The sequence below is a fragment of the Paroedura picta genome, chromosome 3 (genome assembly GCF_049243985.1).
Source record: "Paroedura picta isolate Pp20150507F chromosome 3, Ppicta_v3.0, whole genome shotgun sequence".
NCBI lineage: Eukaryota > Metazoa > Chordata > Lepidosauria > Squamata > Gekkonidae > Paroedura > Paroedura picta.
This window is the reverse complement of record NC_135371.1, coordinates 21,445,989-21,470,577: the sequence shown is the minus strand read 5'-3', so window position 1 is coordinate 21,470,577 and position 24,589 is coordinate 21,445,989. Positions and strand designations below refer to the sequence as shown.

Genomic DNA, 24,589 nt, shown 5'->3' with positions numbered 1-24,589 from the left:
CCTTGATATCTTCTCAGGAACACGAGAAATGTATAGATTGAAAAGAACTGGAACAAGGACCAAGTTCTGGGGTAGACCATTACTCAGTTTCTTCTGCTTCTTGATTGACCGACCCATAACTACTTGGAAAGTTCTATCACTCAACATGTTATTTAGGAGTCAAAATAATGATCTGCAGGGGAAAACTTGTACAGCAGACCATCCCTCCAAGCTGTGTCATAAGCGGCAATCAGATTGACAAAAACTGCTGTTGTCTTAAGACACTTCTGTTGCCCTCAGAACATGATCTTCACACTACAATGGGGTCTAAATCCTGCTTGCTTATAGGGACATGTTTATTAATTCTGTTACTGATTCTGTTCTGGATTATCTTCTCAATGAATTTCAGAGTTCAGAAGGTAAATATGACTGTAACTTTCCAACAGATGTTTTGGTTTTCCAGGTTTCAGAATTACAACTACCTTTGTTTTCCTGAATTCCCCTGTCTTCCTGTTCTCATGATGTTAGTGTGAAACTTTGAGAGCCACTTCTTAGTGAATGTGCTGCTGTTGATCAAGAAAGTATGCATGCAGTCAAAAGCTGGTGCCTCTCTGCTCTTGATGTCCTTCAGTGCCTTCAAAACCTCATCAGTCTTCAGGGCTGGTGCATTAAAAAATCTGGAGTTTAAAAAAAAAATCCAGATTATAAATTCTCAGTTCTTCATAGCTCTGGATTGGATACCAGTTGGGCAGCTACTTGGTTTGATGTTACCTCTGGGCTGACTTCTCCAGTCATATAACACAGTGGTCCCCAACCTTTTTATCACCGGGGACCACTCAACGCTTGACAATTTTACTGAGGCCCGGTGGGGGGGGGTAGTTTACTCCTCTACTCTCAACCACTGCCCTAACGCTCTTTGATCACTATGGTTTAAACATCCCTTCAAAATAAGATACAGACACACCACAACAATGAACATAAGGAACATTTTATTTTCATTGAAATTTTAACTCATGACAATGACAAATCAATGGAAACCCTGAGCTTGTTTCTTTGCAACGAGATAGTCCCATCTGGGAGTGATGGGAGACAATGACACCTGAAGTGTGTTGTAAAGGGCCAGGGGGGATGAAGTAAAGGGCGGGGGGGGGGGGGAAGAAGGCGTCCTTCACGGCCCACCTCCAGTTAGTCAACGGACCACATGTGGTCTGCAGCCCACAGGTTGGGGATCGCTAATATAACATAAATGTTAAATTAGGGTTGGACACTCTCTTCCATGCTGATAATCTGAAGGTGCCTCTGTCTTTAGCATCTTAAACTACATGTAAGGACTTAAAATTGACCCTGTAAGCCACTTTCACAACTGACGTGATAAGAACCATGGTAGCAACTGTCCGTGCCTTCAGTTTAACATTGTAAAAAGAGGTAACATCAAACCAGGTAAAAAGAAGTATTCCAAAATGTGATCGGTAACACTTCCCACAGATGAACATGGAAAGACAGAACAGTATACCTTGATGATCCCATTATTCTGGAACCAGCAATTATAGAGCAGAACAAAGACCAATTTGATGCAGTGGCTAGAGCATGTGACTCCAACTGGGAAGTAAGGCAGAGTTCCAATCCCATTCCCCATTCAGCCAAGAAGCTCAATGAGTAAACTACATCATGACTTTGGAGTAAGGGCAGAATAAAAGTATGATACTTAGGGTAGCCACGTCCCGCTTGGCCACCAGCAAGGGATGGAGAATAGTAGGGTTGTCAGATCCATGTTGGGAAACTTCTGGAGATTTGAGGAAGGAGCTTGGGCGGGACAGGGTAAAATGGGATGCATTGATTTCCAAAGCAGCCAGTCTGAAGATGTAATTCCAGGGGTTCCCCAGAGGCCTTCTGGACTGGAGGCTGGCATCCTTCATAGCTAAAACACCCATAAGGAAAACCAGAGACTGTGTTAAACCATTTCCTTCCCCTAAACTGAATTTATTTTGTCCTGTTCCTAATGAAGAATGGGCAGAATGTTGAAAAATGTTAAAGCACGGCTCTGAGGAAATGAAACTGTGGATGCAGGTACACGAGACTTAATCTGAACTGTACTTTGAGTGGAGGAACAGTGCCTGCACACGAAATCTCACACCCTGAATAAATCTTTGTTGGTCTTAAAGGTGCTAAAGGTAAAGGTATCCTGTGTGCAAGCACCGAGTCATGTCTGACCCTTGGGGTGACGTTCTCCAGCGTTTTCATTTTACCAACCTCAGAAGGATGGAAGGCTGAGTCAACCTTGAGCTGGCTGCTGTGATCGAACTCCCAACCTCACGGGCAGACAGCTTCAGACAGCATTTCTGCTGCTTAACACTCTGCGCCACAAGAGGCTCTTTAAAAGTGCTACTGGACTCTATTTTTGAGTAACTCTTCTGGTTATGAGAGCGGCTGGCCAGGGCAGGTGAGGAGGTGTGGGAACAACAGTGTGTGGGAGAACCAGCCGGCTGACAAGCAGCTCCACCTTGGGAAGGGGAGCTGCCAGGTGCGATTTCGGGAAGGTGTGTAGAGCGGCCCTCGCCCCTCGACTGCCTGAAGGAGGCCCGCAGTAGAGTCAGGGAAACAGGTTGCGTGTGGGGAGGAGGGAGCACGAGGCCAGCGGTTTCCCTCAGCCCGGAGACAACACAAGGGGAGCGGCCCGCGGGGGGATGAAAGCACGCGAGGAGGGGCTCCCCGAGCGCGAGGCGGCCGGGCGCTAACCTGGGGCGCGTGAAGGCGCAGAGGCACGTAGAGGGAGCCGCCGGGCAGGACTGGGGGGGCGTCCGAGGGGAGAAGAGCCGCCGCAGCAGCCGACACGTGAGGCGCGAGGGCGAGCCGGAGCCAACCTGGGGCGGGCTGAGGGGCGGGCGTGGCGAGCGGGAGGCGGCAGCCGCCCAGCCGAGGAGCCCGCCCAGGAGGGCGAGGGCGAAGCAAAAGCCCGGCGCTGGCGCGAAGCCGGCAACAGCTGCTGAGCGCGGCGGCGAAGTCCCTGCTGCTGCTGCCGCCTCCCTCCGGGTGCCGCTTCGCTCCGTGGCCAGCCGCCGTCCAAGCTCTCCGCCACCCGTCCAGGGCGCTCTGCGCCGGCGGGGAGCCGCTGCCATGTTCAGCCGCAGCTCTCGCAAGCGGCTCTCGAGCAGATCGGTGAGTGCTTCGCTCCTCTCCTCTCTCCTGGTCCCGGGGAGGGGTGGCGGTGGCCGGCGACCTGCGGCTCCGCGCGGGGGCTCGTGGCCGGGCTGGCGCCAACTACGCCTGACTCTCGCCTTGCCCCCTGCGAGCAGGGCATCCTCGCGGGCCGGGGCGGAGAACCGCTTCGGAACCCCGAGTTCGGGGCTGACCCTCGGCCGACTCCCCCAACCCTTGCTCCGCGCCAGCACCTGCAGTCGCCGGCCCAAAGCACCGGGGCTGGCTCGCTGCTCCCTTTGTCCAAAGCATAGAGTCAGGGCATGATGCCTGAGCCCCCCCCCCCTTTCCCCCTACTAAGGAGGGATGGACTCTTTCTTAATGAAGTAATTGATTCAATTTGTCAATAAGGGGGCTCCTAACCAAGATCAGGGCTACTCCTCTGCCAGCAGCTGATGTGTGGGTAACACCCATTAGGTTTCAGGCTTGCCTGATAAAGCATGTGGTTTTCTCTCTTTTCCCATTTTTTTTTAATTAATTAAAAAAAATCAACTGATCAAGCTGACCGCCTTGTGCGAGCTGGAAAGAGGGAAGCCTTGCGGCAGGTGTGGTGACCGATGTCCCGGCTTCGCGCTTCATAAATGGAGGTAAGGGAATGGGGATTTCACGCACCCCAAGGAGTTGTGAAAACAATGCATGCTGAGGGTGGGAAAAAGCACAAGTTGGGGGGGGGGGATGTTGCTCCCCCTGGGACTTCTCCTCCCTAACCAGACTTATATGCTGCTGGGTCAGAGTCGGGAAGGGTTGTTCTCTCCCTCTGACCGTCCAGCCTGGTCCTAAACCTATTCCTGTTTGAACCTACATTTCAGGGCAGGTTTAATTTTCGAGACAATTCTGCCCACTTTGTATTTATTTTGTTGTCTGCATATCCTGGCTTCTTGTTTTAATATCTTGGGATCCTCTTGGGACTTGAAAAGGCACCTAATAAAAACAGTGGAACTTTACAGAATCGGAGTCTCTTCTGGCTTGGTTGAGGAAAATGAAAGAAAGGATCCCTGGGGGATAAGGGAACAGCCAGAGACCCTGAAGCTATAGTCAGGTGCTTCCGTCCTCCCCATCCGTGGATCTCCGCAATTATTCGCCAGGAATGAAAGGTGCATTTCTGCAATCGGCTACAAATCCTCTGAATGTGATTAGAGTGGTGGCATGCAAAATTGCAGGGTATTCTGCTGGCATGCAATTCAGATTGCCCTGGGGCGATTTCTAATGTGATCCTTTTGTGCTGTCTCCTCAGCAATTGCACTAGTAAAAGAGTGTAATCATTTTTCAAGGGAATCTATATTTCAGCGTACTTTAACGATCACGAGCAAGGTGGTGTTTGCCTGCCTACAACCATCATGCTTGCATGATGACTGTGGCTGTTCTGTTCCTGGGTCTCTCTCTCATACGCCATGTTATCCAAGTCAATAGTAAATGAGTGATAGACTTCATGGCCATTTTTCTGGATTTACCTACAATTTACACATGTTATTTCTGATTTACAAAATGTTGAATGTGCGAAACATTTATCAGACAGGTAAACTCTTCACTGGACAGTTGCTGGCAAACGCAGCTTTGTCTCTGTCTAAAGTGCAAGCTTGAATGGATCCATTTTGTGCGTGTTTTAAGCAGAAAAACAAAAGTGGGGGCAATGTCGCATTGTCCAGAAGCTCACCTGTACATTTGTCCTGTGAAAGTTCTATCATTTTTCTAAGCTAGGTGTTTTCATTGGTTTCAAGCATGTTAATCGGGATTCACATCCCATGTGTTTTCTCAGAATCTCTTTTGTGTGCATCTCCATCTTGTGCCTGCCTTACTTTTGTAGGGGTGGACAACTTCTTTAGCTCATGGGGTGACCTGTGGATTTCTGTACTGCACAATAGGCTGCTGGCCATTTGCTGCATCTGGCTTTTGGGATGCCAGTTATATTAGATTGCTATGTAGGACTGCAGCAGCACTGTTGTTCTGAGATCAGAGGCAGTTTGCCTTCAGAATTCTGGTTCACCTAACTCTTGATCTTTCTCTTCCTTCTCCCCTGGTTAGAGTAGAAATGATAGTCCATTAGATTCAGTATCACTGTACCCTACTGAGCTTCAAAAGTAATGGGTTAAGCTTTGTCATCAGCAATAAACAATTCCTCATCAAACTCTTGCATAGTTTTTGCAAGTTTTCTAACTTTTGGACTACTAAAGTAGGTGCAGAGGGCTCTTTCCCTTGCTGTGTTTAGGAAAGTGTGTAAAACATGTTGATTTCAGGGGGCATTTGGTGGATGACGAATTGCTTGGCGGGTTTTGTGTTTTTAATCTGTGTGTTTTTAAGCTGTCTGTTTTAAAATCTGTGAACTGTTTTTACTGTGTTAAGGAACCTTGTGCATGTGTGCCATTGTGGCATTTCCTTGAGTCCAAGGAAATAAAGTAGGATATTAATATTGCAAATAAAATTAACCCTGCAACTAATTATAATGGCTACCAATAGCTACAGATATATATTACCATCAGTGCCATCAGTGCTTACACCAAATTGAATTCCATGTCATATTCTGTTTCATCTCTGTACGTATCCCAGATTATTCTCGTACACGTAGCTGTGTTGTGTGGGCCTGACCATGCAAAAATAGCAGCTGGGGGAACATATGAATCAGCTGGATTATAAAATCATGTTCAATTTTTAAAGATGTCATTAGGTTTTTCATACAATTTAAACCTGCACCTGCATCCATCTCTAATTGTTTGGTGGATTTTATAGTGCCACTCTGAATGTAGCATACAGGGAAAGTACTGTTCACCCTGGGCTAGAAATTGATTTCACTTCATGATTATTATACACTTGATTGCTGGTAGCTGTGTATAGACTCCACTGGAGAATGTGGGTTGAATTTACTGGAGTGTTTCTCACCTGCTGCAGCAGCCTACAATACACCGCAGCACTCTTAAGAGGTTTCCTGTCCATGGGAGCAGAATTTTGGGTTGCAGAAAGCAGGGAAAGGTGACAAATGTACACTCTGTGGATGGAAGCCCTTCTACCTGTGAAAGTTCTCTGGTGGATCCAAGCCCCTATGTTCTGAAGTCATTTAAGGAGATATCTGTGACCAAATGACTAATTCACATATACAGTGAGGGACATAGATGTTTGAACCAGTCCTGTGGTAAGTACAGACTATTTGGTATATATCCCACCACCAAGACTATTGCTGGTTATAATAACTGTACATAACTGAGTGGCACATGTTGCCAGCTCCAGATTGGGAAATATCTAGAGATTTGGCGGGTGAACCCTGTGGAAGGTGGAATTCGAGGAGGGAAGGGACCTCAACAGGTTATAATGGCATAGAGCCCACCTTCCAAATCAGCCATTTTCTCCAGTTAAACTGATCCCTATCACCTGAAGATCTCCAGCCATCTCCTGGAAGTTGGCAGCTCTAGTGACGTGTGCTGTACTCAGAAATCTCAAATCTCAGGTTGTGATGAGAGTGAGACAAAAGTTCTAAGAGTCATGTGTTCCTTCCACCTCTGTTTGAATACAGAAGCACCATTATCTATCTGTCCGTCTATTTATTTGGATTTTTATACCACCCATTCTTTACGGCTCTGGCCGGTTTACATGGAACATTGCATAAATTTACATGGATCATTATGACTATCTATAGCATTGTACAATTTTCAATAGAACATAACAACAATCTATCGGTAACAATTACAACACAATATGAATAACAACAACACTGGGGAGATGAAATTGTTTAGTCATGGAAGGGTGTCTGGGGGGGGGACCAGCAGGTGTTCCAAGTTGGTCGTCCTCAAGCAAATACCTGGTGGAGGAGCTCCCTTTAGCAGGTCCTGCAGAACTGTGGAAGTTCAGGCCTTAACACCCTGCTTAGTGTAGTGTTTAGGAGTGTGGACTTCTTATCTGGCGAGATGGGTCACGCTCCCCCACATGCAACCAGCTGGGCGACCTTTGGCTCGCCACAGCACTGATAAAGCTTGCCCTCCTGAAAATGGTGGTCACGTCATAATTGTCACATACAGCTAGATCTAACCTTTGTGAATTTATCTCATCTCATTTTAAAGTAATCTAAGTCAATAGTCTACAGGTGCCAGCCTCCAGGGGAGAGTCTGCACTTTGTTTATTCCATTGTCAATCCGGTTGAATTCAGATCTATTTGAACTCAGGTCTTCCTCTCCCCCCCCCCCATTGAAACAGGAAAGTGTTCTGCACGTGGTTAGGGTAGTTCAGAAGGGGTGGGGGAGCCAAGCCTCTTTCTTTTCTTGAAGGGGGGGAGAGGAGCCAAGCAGAGAGCCTCTTTCTTTTCTTGGAGGAGGGGAAGAGGATCGAAGAAGGCAGAGGAGGAAGAAAAAAAATCCAAGACCAACAGAATTTGCGAGAAAGTAGGGGTTTCTCCTTTAAGGCAAGCTTGTCACATTAACAGCTTTGGCCAATCAGGGGTTCTCTACCATGGAGCCTACTTTCTCAATTCGATTTTAAAAATATTGAGCATTGAAAGCACTCTAAGATATCACACAATAAAGGTAGGATCACTCCAGATCAATCCTTGTTGCAGAAGAAAAATTTAAATCACCCATAATCAAAACGGAAATCACATTAGACGGAAATTACAATCCCTGTAGACGGCAGGGACTGAATCAACCTGGGATTGGAATAAAAGCTCCATGCAGTTTACACCCAGGTGAAACCCGGGAATCCCCTGGACTTACAGGTCATCTTCAGGCTGCAGCGATCAGTCCCTATGGAGAAAATAGGTGCTTTTGATGGTGGGCTCTGACATTACTCCATTGATTTCCCTGTCCTTCCTTTTCTTCAGGAGCTTCCCAACTGGAGCTGGCAGTCCTGCTCCCCTCCCATGCCCTGCTATTGGCCAATGAGGACTTTTGCTAGTGGCCATTGCCATAATCTTGTGGAAGTGAATTCTGTTAACTTTGTGCTTCATGATTACATTCTCTCTCTCTCTGGTCTGTTTTCAATCTGTCGCTAATTCGTTTCATTAGACAAACCCAACATCTAGTAGAAAGGAAACTGTCTGCTTTTCCAAGTCATATGATATTATTATATACATGGATCTATGAAATTAGGATGGCCTGGGTAGCCATCCAACATTTCTGACCACTGCTGAGCATGCTGTTCCCAGGAATGAGGGAGCAGAGTCTTGTCTCTGGTTCAGAGGCACTCAGAACTTCTCTGAAGCTCAACATAACTGTGCTGAGAATCACCCATCCTCCTATTCAACACAGAGCTGGCGAAAGGAGACAGGCCCTATTTTTGTCTTCCTGAACTTTAGAGGCCCTCCTGTGCTTCACCAGCTCCAGAACTGATCACCGTGTTCACGGTGACAAGTAAAATGCTGAATCCATGTCTATAAACCTCAGTCCTATCTCTTTCACTCAACCCTTGTTGTCTTTTAAGAACAAAAACCCCACAAACACTTCTGATTTTAATAGTGAAAGTGCTTCACCTTTAAGGCTGTCTGCTCTGGATTGGGAAAGTTGTTTCATATATGCTGTTTTTCTCTACCCCAGGGGTAGTCAAACTGCGGCCCTCCAGATGTCTGGAGGGCCGCAGTTTGACTACCCTTGCTCTACCCGAAGGAGTCTGAAAGCGGCTTACAATTGTCTTCCCTTTCCTCTCCCCACAACAGACACCCTGCAAGGGAGGTGAGGCTGAGAGAGTCTTGATATCACTGCTTGGTCAAAACAGCTCTATCTGTGCTGTGGCAAGCCCAAGGTCACACAGCTGGCTGCATGTGGAGGAGTGGGGAAACAAACCCTGCTTGCCAAATTAGAAGCTGCTCCTCTTAACCACCACACCAAGCTGAGAAGGGGGCATGAGAAGTTCCCCCTCCAAATTAGCCATTTTTCTCCAGGGAAAGTGATATAACCTGGAGACCAGTCACCAATTGGGAGGACTTCTACTTAGGCTTTTTGCCTTCCTGAAAGCAGGTCCCTCTTGGTCATAGAATGTTGGAAAAGGGCGACTTACGGTTTGTATTTTCTATGATACCACCTTTGAGAAATTTGTGTTTACTGTTTGAAATTTACTCCAGATTCTATTACATCTCGTGATGTCTTTGCCATTGTGGAAAACATTCTGAAAGCAGTTCTTACCAGAGGGTGCTTGGGTGAAGGCTACAAACACATTAGAAAAGAGACAAGAATAATCTTTTTTCATTGCTTTCCTATTTATATGTATTGTACGTTATTCAGCCTTTGTTCAGGATTCTTTGTGATTTCTGACCAACTGGAGACCAGCAGCCTTGTCTCCTTGATCAATTTGGTTGCCCTTTTCTGTATATTTCCCCGTTTTCCTACCTTGTTGAGATTCAGTGACCAGAACTGCATGTGTCTGTAAATGCAATCATTCCATATATTTATATAAAGTATGGTACTGATGATTCTACAGTAATGTTGGTGTCTTTCCTAATGCTTTTCAATGTAACAGCATAGTAAATTGATATTTTCATGGAGCTTTCTATTGCAAGCATAAAATCTCTTTTCTGGTGAGTCATAGCTATTTCAAATCCCATCAGTGTCTATGTGAAGTTGGGATTTCTTTCTTTTCTTTTCTTTTTTTGCCCCAATATGTATCACTTTACATTTAATGACATTGAATCTCATTTGCCATTTCATTGCCAGTCAGTTTGGAAAGATCTTTTTGGCTCTTCACAGTTCAGTTTCCCCCCCTCCTGAATTGTTAAGTTTCTTATGCATTTCTGAAGGAAGTGGAATCTGTGTAGCAATGTTAAAATGCTTCATACGGTTGAAAGAAAGCAGCGTCTTCCAAGGGAACATACAGCTTAAGGAAATAGATCTAGATCAATTAGCCACTGGGATTTTGTAATCTTTCTTTCATATCTTTTAACGGCATAGTTTTGCTGTTAAATATAATTTAGACTCGGGGCTACAAAGATGGGAATTTGTAACGTACCTTAGGGAGTAAGCTTGCAATATGTTCAAAAATCCAGGCATGCAAGCTGCTGATGCAAGCTTTGTGCATTTATTATCATTATGTGTGATGTTATGGTTTGCGATTAGCTGTGATTTTTTTTACATGTATGGGCTTTACAGTCTTTATATTAATAATGGTAGAAGTTGGGTAAAAGATCAAAGGGGATATTAAACTCGTTAGTTTAGTAAGACACAGAGGCTCAGCTCCCTAGGTCAACAACTTTACTGGAAATGGAATAAATTGAACACAGATAACCAGAGCTGAGGAAGGTCTATACACATTCATGCCTCCCACCAAGACGTGTGATTGGCCATTAAGGGAGGCCCACGATTGGACCTTAAGTCTGTTCACTGATTGGCTGTAAGTTGGGAACCAGTGAATCTCAGACATGGGTTTAGGATCTCAGTTTTTGTTCTCAAGGCCACTGTCTCTAAATTTCCATAGACACAACACCCCTCTCCCTATTAAATATGTGCATAACAATTGGCACACAAAGACCTGCAAATGCTGAGGTTTAGCTTGTGTGTGCTGCGAGCAATGGAGTATCATCGGGGTGCTTCGTGCTGGGCTCTGAGCAACTGTGTGTGTTGGGGGGGGAGCAACAGCGCTGCTTCCAGTTCTGCCATCTCTGTGATGTTCCTGGCTGTCACACCTTCCTGAGTGTCAGCAGGTTCTCTCGCTGACAGTTCCAGCACTGGGTTGGCTGCTGAGACCTTTGTAGATTTGGGTGTGTTGGACAAATGCCATCTCATTTAGTCCATGTGCCAGTGAAAAGCATGGGTGTCTAGTGAATGGACCTGGTAGGAGACAGGTCCCATTGTCTGGGAGACCACTGCTGGAATACAGCTTGGGCTGCTACCATAGTTACTCATGAAGATCATGTCCAATGCAAAGGATCTGGGAGTAGCAGGTATCTCTTGACTAGGAGGCTGATCAGACGTCAAGTCGGGGTTGAGTCAGTTTGGGAGGATTGCCAGCTTGCCAGCCCATTAGAAGTTGGTGGAAGGGTGTCGACATTATGTGCCTTATCGAGTTGGCAGCCATGAAGCCCTGAAACTCAGCAGATGTGGACTGAGCCCCATTGTCAGAGACAACTGTGTCCAGGGGGCCATGGATTGTGAAGACTATATTGCAGGTCTAGTATCCCCAAGAGGCTAGATATTGGCAAAGAATCACCCCTCAGCCTGTTCCACTGCCCCTCAGAGTACCCCTGAAGAGCTCACAAGTTAGAAAACAGTTTTAGACTGTCCCATCACTGCCTCTGGTAGACTGCAGCCAGCCACGCCTGAGTCTGTCCCAAGACCTGAGGGGTCCAGGGGCAACCACAAAGTCTATCAGAGAACAAAGTAGGGTGTCTCAACTCAATCCAGGGAAGAGAGAGTGCAAACAAAAGGTTTTGGGTAGCTGTAGTCAAGAAAGGCAACTGCTTGGGTAGTTCCTGTAATAACTTCAAAAATCAGACAAAGAATTTTAAATTGCATTTATTTACAAATGCAAATATAAAACTTTTATTGGTGTAACAAAAATGAAGAATAAAACGAGTAAAATACAGTCATGGTGCGAAACCAGGTTTGCAAAACAAAACAGTTACAATCGTGTATGCTTACAGCAATTGTATCATTCATCAGTTCCAAATTGGCAACTAAAATCTGAACTAAGATTAGTGCAATCACACAAATTTTGACAGGGTTCTTCTCATTCAGTGCTATCCCAATACAGTGTTTCCCATCTAGATGTATGATTATTAGCCCTCCGAACTGGGTGACCACTCTCAAAACGAGGACTGTCCTAGATTAAATGATCCAATATATCTGGAGTGAGACACCCATGAAGGCTCAGTATTTGGGAAACAGGGATCGTATTAAACCTGCCTTTTGTTAAGCTAGATGGAAAGATGTTCATTCGGGCTAGCAAAAATGCTCTTTGTGAAAGAGAATTGTCTAACACAAAAAGAAAGGGATGCATTTCTCTATAATCTGTTATTATTCCCTGGTGAACATGAACATGAACTGCCTCAGAACTCAAAAACTGAATTTCCAGTTCCTCCAATCTATGAACAACCTGCAGCAATATTGACTTCTCATCATGTCCAATCAGAAAGGATAGATCTTATCCCGTTATTGCTATTTTCTGTTGGGCTGATGCTGACCAGTTGGACCCAAAGGGATCTTCCAGTAAATTGGAGAATAGACTCCCCTGGCGGGTCTTAAAGTACAACCCAAGCCAGTACTTAAAAATGTGCTTCCATGCTCTTGTTGCAATCAGGTGCTGACCAAGTTCTGCAACCAGGGTTTTATTGGCTACACACTTCGGCACTCCGAACAGTGACTGCAAGGAAGAGGCTTGGAGTTTTTCAATATCTTGATTTACTGTCTCAATCCACACTGGGACCCCCTAGAGAAGATGAGACAATATTTTAGATTTGAGCACTTTCATTTCAGCTGGAAGGTTCTCATCACCTTTACAATGGAAGAATTTTGATAGCAGTGCCAGCTGACTTTTAATAGATTTTATAACTCATCTCCTGTGCTCTACCCAATTGTTGTAAGAAAAGGTTATGCCCAAATATTTAAAATGAGGGGTTTGCTGAATCTCATTTGACTAAAGCATTTTTACAGGAGTCTCCATCTTGATACACCATTTTTTTTCTAATTGTAACTCAGTAGCCCATGTTTACAATTTTATGTACGCAGTATTGGAGAAATATTGTTTTATTTGCATTTGTACTTTATTGTTTTAATTGTGCTTTGTAATGGCCTTTGGCTATTACAATAAATGTTATCGTAATGTATCATGATTCAACTGAGGCAGCAGGGCTTGCTGGATGGCCTTTACTTTGGATGTCCTGGGCTGCACACTGTTGGCATCAATCCAGAACCTGAGGAACTCCACAAATGGTACCAAGGGGTGACACTTTTCATGCTTGATCCTAAGCCCAGCAGACTGGAAATGGCACAGGACTTCTCATAGGTGATCTACAAGTTCAGCATCAGAGCTGCCTGACACTTGGATGTCATCAGAATACAGGACAATGCCCAGAAGAACCTTAAGTACATCTTCCATAAGACTTTGGAAAATTCCCAGAGTGACTCTGATGCCAAATTGGAGTCTTTTGACCAAGAACACCCCTCTGTGCATTTTTGTCTGCACCTTGGCAGTGGGATTGTCAGCTGGCACTTGTTGGTAAGCCTGGATGAGGTCAAGCTTGGAGAAGACTTTCCCACCAGCTAACAGAGCAAGGCTATGCATGTTGTTTCAGGGCTTTGTAGTCAGTTTGTAGTCAGTTTCTGATGTCCCCATTGGGCTTAAGGGGAGTGACAACAGGGGTCTCCCAGCGTGCATGGAGAACCAGCGTGAGTATCCCTTGCTTGATGAGGCAGTCCAGTTCAGCATTGATTTTAGGTTTTAGTGTGAATGGAACATGCCTGGCCTTCAGTCAGAAGGGCAAACAGGCTGGATCGAGGACCAGAGACACTGGTAGGGCATTGTAGTGCCCTAGAGACTTGTTGGCTGTGAACTCTGAGCACATTTTGCAAGGTGTCCCCTGGATCTGGACTTTGACCTTGATTTTGTTTTGTAGTGGAAACTGGATGTCTTGGACCAACGTCTGTGCTGCTGGTGAGTTGACTCTGTTGGCATTCATGCATCACAGTATGCCAGGAACTCTAATTTTTTACCCTATCCCGAGGACAAGTACATGAAGGTGGTGCTGGTTAGCCTCTTTGAACAGAAGCCAAACATTTGGCGCCCTGGAATTTGCATGTGCATCTTTGATAGTTTCTCCTGTAACTGGTGAAAGGGATTGTTTCTTGTCACAGTGGGCTACTTCTACTTCTTTGGTGTCTTCCAAATGGACTGGTTCAGGAGTTTTTTGGCTTGGGTGGTGGGCTCCAAGCCCGGCAGACCTCTTGCGTGGTCCAGTTGGCCACTTCAGCTGCCAGAGCCTCTTTCAATGCCATCTGGAACATGAGTTCCCTTCTAGCAGAAAGATGCTGCTGTGTTCGCTCATCCTGAAGGCCACACATGAGTCGGGCTCTTGCCATTCCCTCTTAACTGGGAAAATTGCAGTGTTGAGCAGCCTGCTGCAGGCAGCGACATAAGCTGCCATTTGGTCTGTTGCCAATGATGGCCTCATGCAATGCTTCTTCTAGTTTTTTTGAGCCTTGAGATCTTGGGTGAGCTCGAAGGTAGCTGCCTCACACATGCCGAGTAGCGTGTTTCTCTTCATGTAAACTTCCTTGGTTCCACCAGGAAATAGCCAAGGTAGATGGCGTATGATTTCAATTTGGCATGAAAGTCAGGATCGAAAGTCAGGATCGAATAATTTCAGCTTGCACTTGAGTCCCTTCATGCAAGCAAGGCATGTCAGTGTTATCAGACAGTTCCTCCTTGAAAGGGGGCAGAGGTGATTTCATTTATTACCGGCAAATCTCAGGCCCAGGTATGAGATCTCAGTCTCTGTTCCCAAGTTCATGGCCTCTAAATATCCACAGACATAAGAAGAGACGTTTACGAATCTTTTTCCTGAGTTGTAGAAGGTGCTCTGATGATCTGTCTTGATTATTTTCTTCTTTACTCTACAAAACATCTCTTAAAAGCCGCCTTGAATCATGAGGAAAGACAAAACGTAAATGTTTTAATAAATAAATAAATAATGTTAACACTAAATGCATTCTCTTCAGATACAACCATTTAAAATATCGATTTGTGTGATTTTTTTTAAGCGGGTGGGTTTGGAATGGATTTCCCTTAGAGCTTTCTCATTTTTTAAAAAACAAGCAGTCTTTAGAGCAGTTATCTAGTGAAAAGAGATGACCAGCATTATTGCAGTGTGGAATAAGAACTCAAGGCTAAATATTAATGAAATACTGAACATGCCCATGCATGACAGTGTGGGTTAAAAAAGAAAGCCTTTTACGGTTGCCAGCTCTGGCTTAGTATATATCTGGAGATTTGGGAGGTGGAGAATGGAGAAGGTGGGGTTTGGGAAGGGATCTCTACGTGATATAATGCTATAGATTGGTTGTAAAAGTGAGAGATCTCCAGGCCCCACCTGGAGGTTGACAACTCTAACCCTTGCAAGCCTTTCAAAGAAGACTTGATTCAGGTTTCACTTACTTTTGTCAGTGAGAACACCTGCTGTGCATCTTTATTGTCCAGAGGCATTGCATGGATATTATTATTAAAGGGGTATTCTCACTTGGTCTTATAAAATCAGAGTCTTAGACAGTGTACTGGGATGAAGGGAAAGTGTTCTCTTAGGCATCTCTGTTAGGCATTATTTCATAATCCTGTTTTAGGAATTCGCTGATGTACAGTTCGAACGTTGTGCCAGAAATGGAGGAAGCCATCATAATTTTCAGGCACGGAGGCTGCATGCTGAGGAGGCTAAGCCGGATGTCTCCGGCCAATCAGTAAACTTTGGATAGTACGAAGCTGCTGTTTTATTTCAAAGATGGCAAATGTTCTGTTTTTATTAGGAGACTGAATTGATTTTTGAATGCAAAGATGTTCCACTCAATGAATTAAAGGTCTTCCCCATCATTATGACCATCTAAATTTCATTCTGCCCTTTGGGCAAGCAAGTTCTTGATCGTGAGCAATATACAAATCCTTGTTTTGACTTCCTGTGTATCTGGGATATTAAAATATTATGCTGAAAATCTGAAAGTGACTGCTTATAAATGGTGTTCTTAATATGTAGCACTAATTTCATCATGAAATAGAAAGGGGAACAATCTAATTTACTTCTGAAATAGTGTACATGACAGTACTATGGTGATGTGCTCGCAGCCTCATGTGCTTGCCGCACATGGATGTTTAGCAAAGTTTCTTCTACCCAGGCTTGGATCCTGTCTTGTCCTTTGTTCTTGAAACTTGGCTCTTGCAGCCTGCACAGTTGACGTCAGGACATGTCAATCAGCAGCTCAGTCGTATTGCTTTGATTGGCAGCTCCTGTCCATGCAAACAAAATGTTGCCTTATTTGAAATGCCCGTGATTCCATCAAATTATATTGACCCAAAAGGTGCAAGGTGCTGAAATATTAATCTGTGCACCTGTGGGAAAGGTGAGGGGCTATTCTTACTTGAAGCAATCCTGCATTTTCAACAGATCAGCAAACCTTTGGATATTTAAAATCATTTGGCACTTAGGGCGAAGGAAGGGTGGTGTTGAGTGTGAAAGTGAAATCCTGCTAACTCTTCCTGGGAGTCTGGTTGCTGTTTTCTAATCAGATCTGCATGGTATTAAACTGCTGGCCATTCAACTTGTTAACAAGCTTTGGGCCTGAAATAAAGCTGTCACTGGAGCCCGGGGACTGAATGGCTATTAGGAGTGCCTTTTGCATAATGTCCTCCCCTCTCCACAAATAGCCGGTTTAAAGACAAACACACACAAATGGTCTAAGGAGAGAATGGGGAAAGGAATTTACAGCCTGTCCTTAATGCAATTAGGATGCATATGTAAACCTTTAAGGGCAACAAATGGTTACTAGCTGGAAGAATGCAGCCAGTGGTACTTGCTCCCTTGAAGTCTTTGATTAAGAACATCCTATTGAACCGGGACCTATTGAAAGTCGGATGTACCTCGGCTTGTATTGCAAACTGGAAGATACTGCAGTGAATGAACAGCTTTTTCTGATCAATTTATGTTTGTGTGTGCCTGTTCCTGATGGCATATTTTGAATCGCTAATCATCTCTCTTGCTGGAAATGTTGTTGCCATAGTTATATTTCCGTCCTTTCAGTCGCTTAAAATATCAGGATGATATTGAGGAGGACTTTTGACTGGCAAGTGTAAAAAATCACATTAGTGTTCCGTTTCATGTTCATGTTCTCCCACACTTGCATGCATTTTGCAGAGAGAGCTATATGCTCTTGAAATCACAGCTTGATCAAGAATTCATTGCTGAAATTCAAGGCATCATAAGCATAATATTGCCACCAAGCTAGGAATTCTGGAGTTCCTGTGCTCACTCTCCATGGTTTTTATGTAGTTCCAGAGGTAATTTGGATTCCCCTGCCCCTCCAAGGAAAGATGTAGGATTCATATATCACCACAGATGCTTATTTTCTGTCTCCAAGTATTTCCCCTCTGCTTTAGTCAAGCCGCTCTAATCTACCTTTGCATCCTTCACAAGCCCTCTCACCTTCTGACCAAGAAAAAGGCTCACAGATTCCTACTCCTGTCTGATGGATAAGCTTTGACTCTCAAAAGCTTATTCCCTGAAATGCTTGTTGGTCCCTGGACTTGAATCTAACTATGGTTTCATATAGCAAATCTATGTGTGCAAGCTTACCTTACTTAATGCCCCTCCATACAAGCCACTCCCCACATGTGGAGAAGTAGACTTCAGGGAGAACTGAAGTAGCCTAGCATGCATACTGATTTCTAGCTTTCTGTGGGAAGGGAATTCTTTGCCTGGGGAGTTCAGTCATCTTAGCATGGATGTTTGATGTAGTGCAGATGCGCCGTCATGACTCGAAAGGCTTTCACCTGATTTTAATATTTCAGCTTTACAATATTAGTTGAATTTGTTGCATACACGTTATAGTTATGACTCTGAGAGAGTGCACAGTCTTGGAGAAACTGCAGCATTGCATTCTGTAGTGTTCATTCATTCTAGCTCCATGGTATCAGTAAGATACTTCTTGCATTAATTAACCTGCTGCCGCCAAGATTTATATCTACCCCAGATTCTGTGCAGGATCTGGATGGTCCATTTTCGAAGGCTTTTACAAGCAATGACATAGGGATAGTATACAAGTATTTAGAGCCAAACGTTTCTTTGACCATTTGCGTACTGGGAACTTCACTGTTCAGGAGCACAAATTGGGGGCAATGAGGCACACCAGGCCAAATGCTCTCCCGTGTGGGTGTAGGAAGTGGCGAGACAACCTGCCACAACCTGACACATATCTAATCAAATCAGTTTTTATTAATGCTTTTGACAGCCATAGCAAGAAACTTTAAAACAATAAGTGTACAGTAAAAAATAGAAAATTAACAAAACAGATCAACTGACAACTAAAAACTATACAGTAGAAATTATACTAAGTTGTCTGACCTTAATTAAAATTGTACAGTATTTTGCAACCCAGATGATGATGGGGGGGCTTATCTCCTATAAAACCCTTTTGAATATGTATCCTATGAAATTTATGTTGGTGTTTTTAGATTTCCTCTAAAAATCTAGAAACTTAGTTGATCACTGTTCAGGGTAGCAAAGGGATTAATGGCTGTGAATGATGAATCAATTGTTTCTAGTTCTGAAAAGCAAAAATCCTCTGAATTTTTGCTACCATATGCTGCCAGTATTTCTGTAATTTTTCTCGCCCACATTTGCACTTGGTTCATTTTCATGATTAACATGTTTTGGAACAGTCTGTTAAGGTTGCCTTGATTTCACTGAACAATTTAAAAGTAGTTTGGAATTGCAGAGAGGTCCAGTGAATGATAAAGTGGGTTTGGTTTCCCAAGGTGCTTCTGTTTTGAACAGTTTCCTCCATTGCAAGAGCCCACCTGAAGCAGAGACAAGATGCCAAGACCATGTTTTCTGTTCATGGTAAGTTGGTTGGTGTAGAACAGGGAGAAGCAGCTCCTGCTGCACCACTGGTCTAACTTTCTCCCCCTGTAACTCTCCCTTTTTTTTTTTTTTTTTTTTGCTTGCACAGCACTGTCACAAATAGATGGGAGTGGGAGGGTTGTGTTGGCTGTTCGGCCCAAAAGAATTACCTATTCTTGTTCCAGAATCCTAACTTCCCTGGAAAAAAAATTATGCCGTACTTTAAATCTTTAACTTGAGTGCTTGTTTATGAGGTATCCAACTCTGGATTGAAAAATTCTTGGAGAACTGGGGATGAAGCCTGGGGAAAGTTAGGGTTAGAGGCTGGGGGACGCCCAGGCCATTTCACTGGTGACATGGCACCATCACTTTTGGGCATGCGTCAGGAGTGACGTCATCCTATTGGATATGTCACAGTGGCACACTGGAAATTTTGGTAAAAACTCTGTTAGATGCCATTTTAACTATAGTGTCACCATGAAGTGCACCGGAAGTGATATAGCCACGTCACTGTTAATATCGCCTGAGCCTCCCTCCTGCCCCCAGTTAAGTCCCCCACCCCCCAAATTTTCCACTGGCTGCCAGGAGGGACCTAATTTCAGCAGAGTATAATGCCACTTCAAAGCAGCCATTTACTACAGGGGAACTGATATCTGTGGTATGTTGATCAATTGTAAGTCCTGGAGGTCTCCCATCTGCCATCCGGAGGCCTGTAGCTCTAAGCTGGGGACCAGAACCAGGTGTCTTTTATTCATAGGTTAACCAGGGGTAGTCAAACTGCGGCCCTCCAGATGTCCATGGACTACAATCCCCATGAGCCCCTGCCAGCCATGGACATGTGGGGGGCCGCAGTTTGACTACCCCTGGAGGCAGTTGCAGGATTCAGGGGCTGCATTCCCACCCACCCTTTGAGCTTTGTAGAAGTTGCGAATAACAAATTGCAAATTGCAGCAACCTATCAATATGCACATAAACAATTTGGGTTTAGTGTGCCACTTTCCCCTCAGCAGTTTCTTGTTCGGAACTCACAAGAGGTTTTCTTGAACGTTCTCTTGCATTTCAAAAAAAGGAAAAGAAGAGAGAAAGGGCTGTGTGTAGGCTTTTCTGAATAGTAAAGGAAAATCAAAGGAAACAGGCTCCTGGTCTGAAACACTGTTGAGTGCTCACAGCAGGTCAAATCGGATGATCCATCAAGCCCTTGCATCCTTTCCTCTGGTGCTTGCCTGAGAAGCATCTCCCCTATATTATTATTATCACAGCAATCATTTTGACACAGCTTTCCAGCATTAGAAGTGCTCTGCAATTCAGTCTTCCATTCTGCATAAGCTTGTGTGGAATGTTACCCCAGGACTGCTTTGGGGGCGGAGCACGCATTACAGTCACCATAGGGGTGCTGCCAAAACTAGCCTCCCCTTATGGCTTATGATCCTCACGGAGCCTGTAACATTTGCAAAGGCTTGCTTCATAAGTCACCCTCGTGACACAAACTCCCAGCAGCGGCAGGAAACTCTGAACAAGAGTCAGAAACCTCACAATCTGTGTGCGTGGGGGCTAAGTCATGCAGTGAGGGCTTCCAACTGTGAGGGGCTGTCCAGGGATCGTTGCCGCAGGGAGGCTGTTTTTCACAGCATCCCTGTGGTGTCCGTCACGTGTAATCTGGCTAGGACATTTCTGCCTTTAAACATCGCATTTCTAGGTTTTTTATAAAAATGATGAGACATCCTCTTAAACTGCCAATCTTACCTTGCTTCAGCTGCTGCTGTTCTGAGTCCAAAGCAGCATGAGGCATGTCGGGTAAGGTAAAGGTAAAGGTATCCCCTGTGCAAGCACCGAGTCATGTCTGACCCTTGGGGTGACGCCCTCTAGTGTTTTCATGGCAGACTCAATACGGGGTGGTTTGCCAGTGCCTTCCCCAGTCATTACCGTTTACCCCCAGCAAGCTGGGTACTCATTTTACCGACCTCGGAAGGATGGAAGGCTGAGTGAACCTTGAGCCGGCTGCTGGGATTGAACTCCCAGCCGCATGGGCAGAGCTTCAGACTGCATTTCTGCCGCTTACCACTCTGCGCCATAAGAGGCTCATTGACATGTTGGGTACTACATCCCTAAAAGGGTCTGAGTTAGGGTGATGCAGTGTTGTCAGCTCTGGTTTGGGAAATACCTGAAGATATTTTGGTGGGTAGAGCCTGGGGGGAGCAGGGTTTGGGGAGAGGGTGAACCTCAGCATTGTACACTGCCTCATCAGCCATTTTGTCTAGGGGAATTGATCTGTATTGTTTGGAGATGAGTTATAAAAGCCGGAGATCTTCAGGACCCACCTGGAGGCTGGCAATCCAATGTTATTATTTTATTTATTTAGATTTTTATACCACCCTTCCATATAGCTCTGGGCGGTTTACATATAACACAATAGGGTAATTACATAGGATATCACAACAAATATAGCATATCAACTAGAATATTTCAACAGAAACATTGTGAAACAGTAACTGTAACGGAATGACCCTTCCCAGCTACCATTCGTGCTTGACATTGTGTTAATTCTGGCTGAGGAAGTTCAAATATATTTTGGCTTGCATGGCACTATATTTGAGGTCTGTTGCCTGCATATTTGAGAGACCTCCTTTCTAACTATACTCCTCAGAGAGCACTCCGCTCTGCAGACAGAAATCAGTTGGTGGTCCCTGGCCCCGAAGAGGTACATCTGGCCTCAACCAGGGCCAGGGCCATTTTCCATCTTGGTCCCCACCTGGTAGAATGAGCTCCCGGAACACATCCGGGCCCTGATGGAAGTGGCATAATTTTTCCACCAGGCTTTTAGTTGGAGCCAGTGAAACAATAACATTGACAGGGCCCTCCCTACTAGAAAGAGCCCCCCCCCCCCCCGAGTATGCTCTAGTTCTGGAAGAACTGTCATTAAGTGGAACTGTTGATTTTGCTAGTTGGCACTAAGACCTAAAACCTGAACTATTGCTGCTAAATCAATGTTAACTGTTTTAATTGAAGCAGTAAATTGTTTTAAACTATTTATGTGAATATTGATGCTGCACACCACTCTGAGCTGGTCTGCTGAGAGGATGGTATAGAAATTAAATAAATAATAACATTAAAACCACTTGTACAATACCTTCAATACCACCCACGGATCATTATGTAAGATGTTAATGCATGTGGCAGTAGGGTTGCCACCTCTGGGTTGGGAAATCTCTGGAGACTTTGGGGGTGGAGCCTGAAGTAGGTGGGATTTGGGGCAGGGAGGGGCCTCAGTATCATGCCATGGAACCCCCCCCCCCCAAAGCATTCATTTTCTTCAGGGGTACTGAACTCTGTAGCCTGGCGATGAGCTATAATTCCAGGGGATCCCCAGGTCTCACCTAGGGAGCGGCATTCCTTTGTGGTGGTGATATATGTTTCTCATGGTTGCTGTATAAATCTAGAGTCATGGGGATTACAGACTTCCTTGTAACATGCAGACCCCCTGGTAGTGACCCTGTCCAGTGACACGGGTTCTCCAGCAGCAGTCATCTCTAGCACTGCAATCACTTTGATCCTGTTCCTTCTTTGTGAAAACCTTGTGCTGTGCCTCTGAACTGCATAAGCCCCCTCTGAGGACTTTGAAAATGGATACAAAGAGCCAAAAACATACACGACATGGGAGTTCTGTGAATAGATTTCCCTAACTCTGGGAGCCTGAAAAGCAACTGCAGAGAGTTGCTCTGAATTGGGGGGAAGGGGGAGTTTAAGCCTCCCCTGTTCTCCACTGCTGCTTGCCTCATCCAAAAGTACTTAAAGCCCTAGTTGAGAAAAAAGACAAGTGCCCAATCAAAACTTGAAGTAGCCTGGGGAAAGGCATTTTAGTTTGGGGAAAGAGCACAGGGTACCATAGCCTTCTTAGAATCATAAAGTTGGAAGGGACCTCTTGGGTCATCTAGTCCAACCCCCTGCACTATGCAGGACACTCACATCCCTATCGCTCATCTACTGTAACCTGCCACCCCTTTGCCTTCACAGAATCAGCCTCTCCGTCAGATGGCTATCTAGCCTCTGCTTAAAAATCTCCAAAGATGGAGAACCCACCACCTCCCGAGGAAGCCTGTTCCACTGAGAAACCGCTCTAACTGTCAGGGACTTCTTCCAGATGTTTAGATGGAATTTGTTTTGAATTCTTCAGTGACTATTTTTAGTGTGTGTGTGTGTATATATATGCAAATATTATATATATACACACATACATGCATACAGAGTTAAAATAATGACATTGTGTAGTTTGCTTCTGAAGAAAATATTTAGAAAGGAACAGTAGTCAGTAAACTATGAAGCCCATTAGTTTTCTGTGATCATATTTTTATGTAATAATAATAAATTATTGCATTGCAGTATTTCCATTAAATGGCTTGAAATACTATTTTTTAATGTGTGAGAGACAAAAGAGCTGTACATACTTGGTGCTAGGCAAATACAAGGAAACTCTGTCTAAAATATTTGACTTCTTGCAAGTTACTCTGGATTACATTTCAAGGATTTAAAAGGCTCTGAAAAACTGCCTGATTAAATTACTTTTCAGATCAATTGTTCAACAAATCCACAGCTGCTGCAACACATTTGGAGCCGAGGCTGCTTCGTTGGCACCCGTTAGGAAACATGGGTCCCTTAGGCTTCACAAGGTACTTAAACTAGGGAAACAGAATTCCTTGCTCTACACTAGACATCCTGCCCTGCCTTTACTGTCCCATTGTATATGCACTGTATCAGGGGATGTGGTTTAACAAAAAAATAAACTTTGCTTCCAGAGAAAAGCAGTATGCCCTATGTATTTTTCACACTGACTCGTGTGGAATAAAAAAGAAAAAAAGCCCTGATTGGTTCTGATGTCATCTCATATCCTTTCCGTGCCAGACTAAACAACATAATTTTTTCACATTACATACTTGAGGTAATGGGCCAGTTTCCTACAGTCTATGATCCATCTGATAAGAGCCATGGATTTTTTGCCTTGTGTGAAAGTACTGTCAGAGTGGTCCTTATTATAGCACTTAAAATCTTCCTACTGCTACCATGCAACACATATTTTAAAATGTAAGGTGAGATATTGGTTCAGATAAGACAAAGGGAAATTGCCTCTCAAAAGCTGATATCTTGACAATCTTTTTTGGTCTCTAAGGTGCTACTGGTCTTAAATTTAAGAGTCCAGAATGCGGGCCTACTGGGAAACCATGGAAGCGGCAAATAAATGATTATACCCATTTAGAAATTTCAGTTTGATTTCAGTTTTCTTGCTGGTGGATCAACAAGCATTAAGGTATATAAGCCTGAGGAAGAGAAAGAGCTGGCCTAGAGCAGTGGTCCACAACCTTTTCTAGGCTGCGGACCGGTGGCGGGGAGGGCAATCGCCCAGCCGCACATGCCACGGGTCGTGCATGCGCATTTGTGCCATGCGCTGCTGCGCATGCACATTGCGGCCGTGCATGGCGCAAGTGCCATGAATGCGCGTTTGCCCTGTGGAGGCAGGGAGCTGTGGCCCAGTGCCAGGGGGACCATCGGCCTAGAGGACAGAAACCCTCTCCCAACACACGTTCATATCAAGGGCTGCCGGCACTGCCTTGACAAATGGCAAGAGATTTTGAGGGTGGGGCCTGGGAAGGTGGGGTTGAAGTGGATGTGATGCCACTTCCAGGTGATGATAGAGGCATTTCCCCTAATTTCTATGTTAAAGACCACAGGAACAAGGGGAAATTGCTAGAATTTTATTATACAACTGGAAGGTCTGCTGGAGGGTATAAAAATCTACCAAATAATAAATAAGATATTCAGGTGAATATCCATGTTGAAGAAGCAGAACAAACTTGGAGTCCAGAGGGACCTTTAAGATCAACAAGTTTTATTCAAGGCATAATCTTTTGTGTGCATGCACACCTT

General features: G+C 44.7%; 1 protein-coding gene across 1 annotated transcript in view; it reads left to right on the top strand.

Annotated features, from left to right (window-relative positions):
• The first annotated feature begins 2,967 nt into the window (after positions 1-2,967).
• The window catches only part of PRICKLE2 (prickle planar cell polarity protein 2), a 319,076-nt gene continuing 297,454 nt past the window's right edge, over positions 2,968-24,589 (top strand). The window contains exons 1-2 of the mRNA XM_077325062.1: positions 2,968-3,135; positions 3,676-3,761. Of these exons, the coding sequence (XP_077181177.1) occupies positions 3,094-3,135; positions 3,676-3,761 (128 nt within the window). The 5' untranslated portion in view covers positions 2,968-3,093. The remainder of the gene's footprint in view (positions 3,136-3,675; positions 3,762-24,589) is intronic.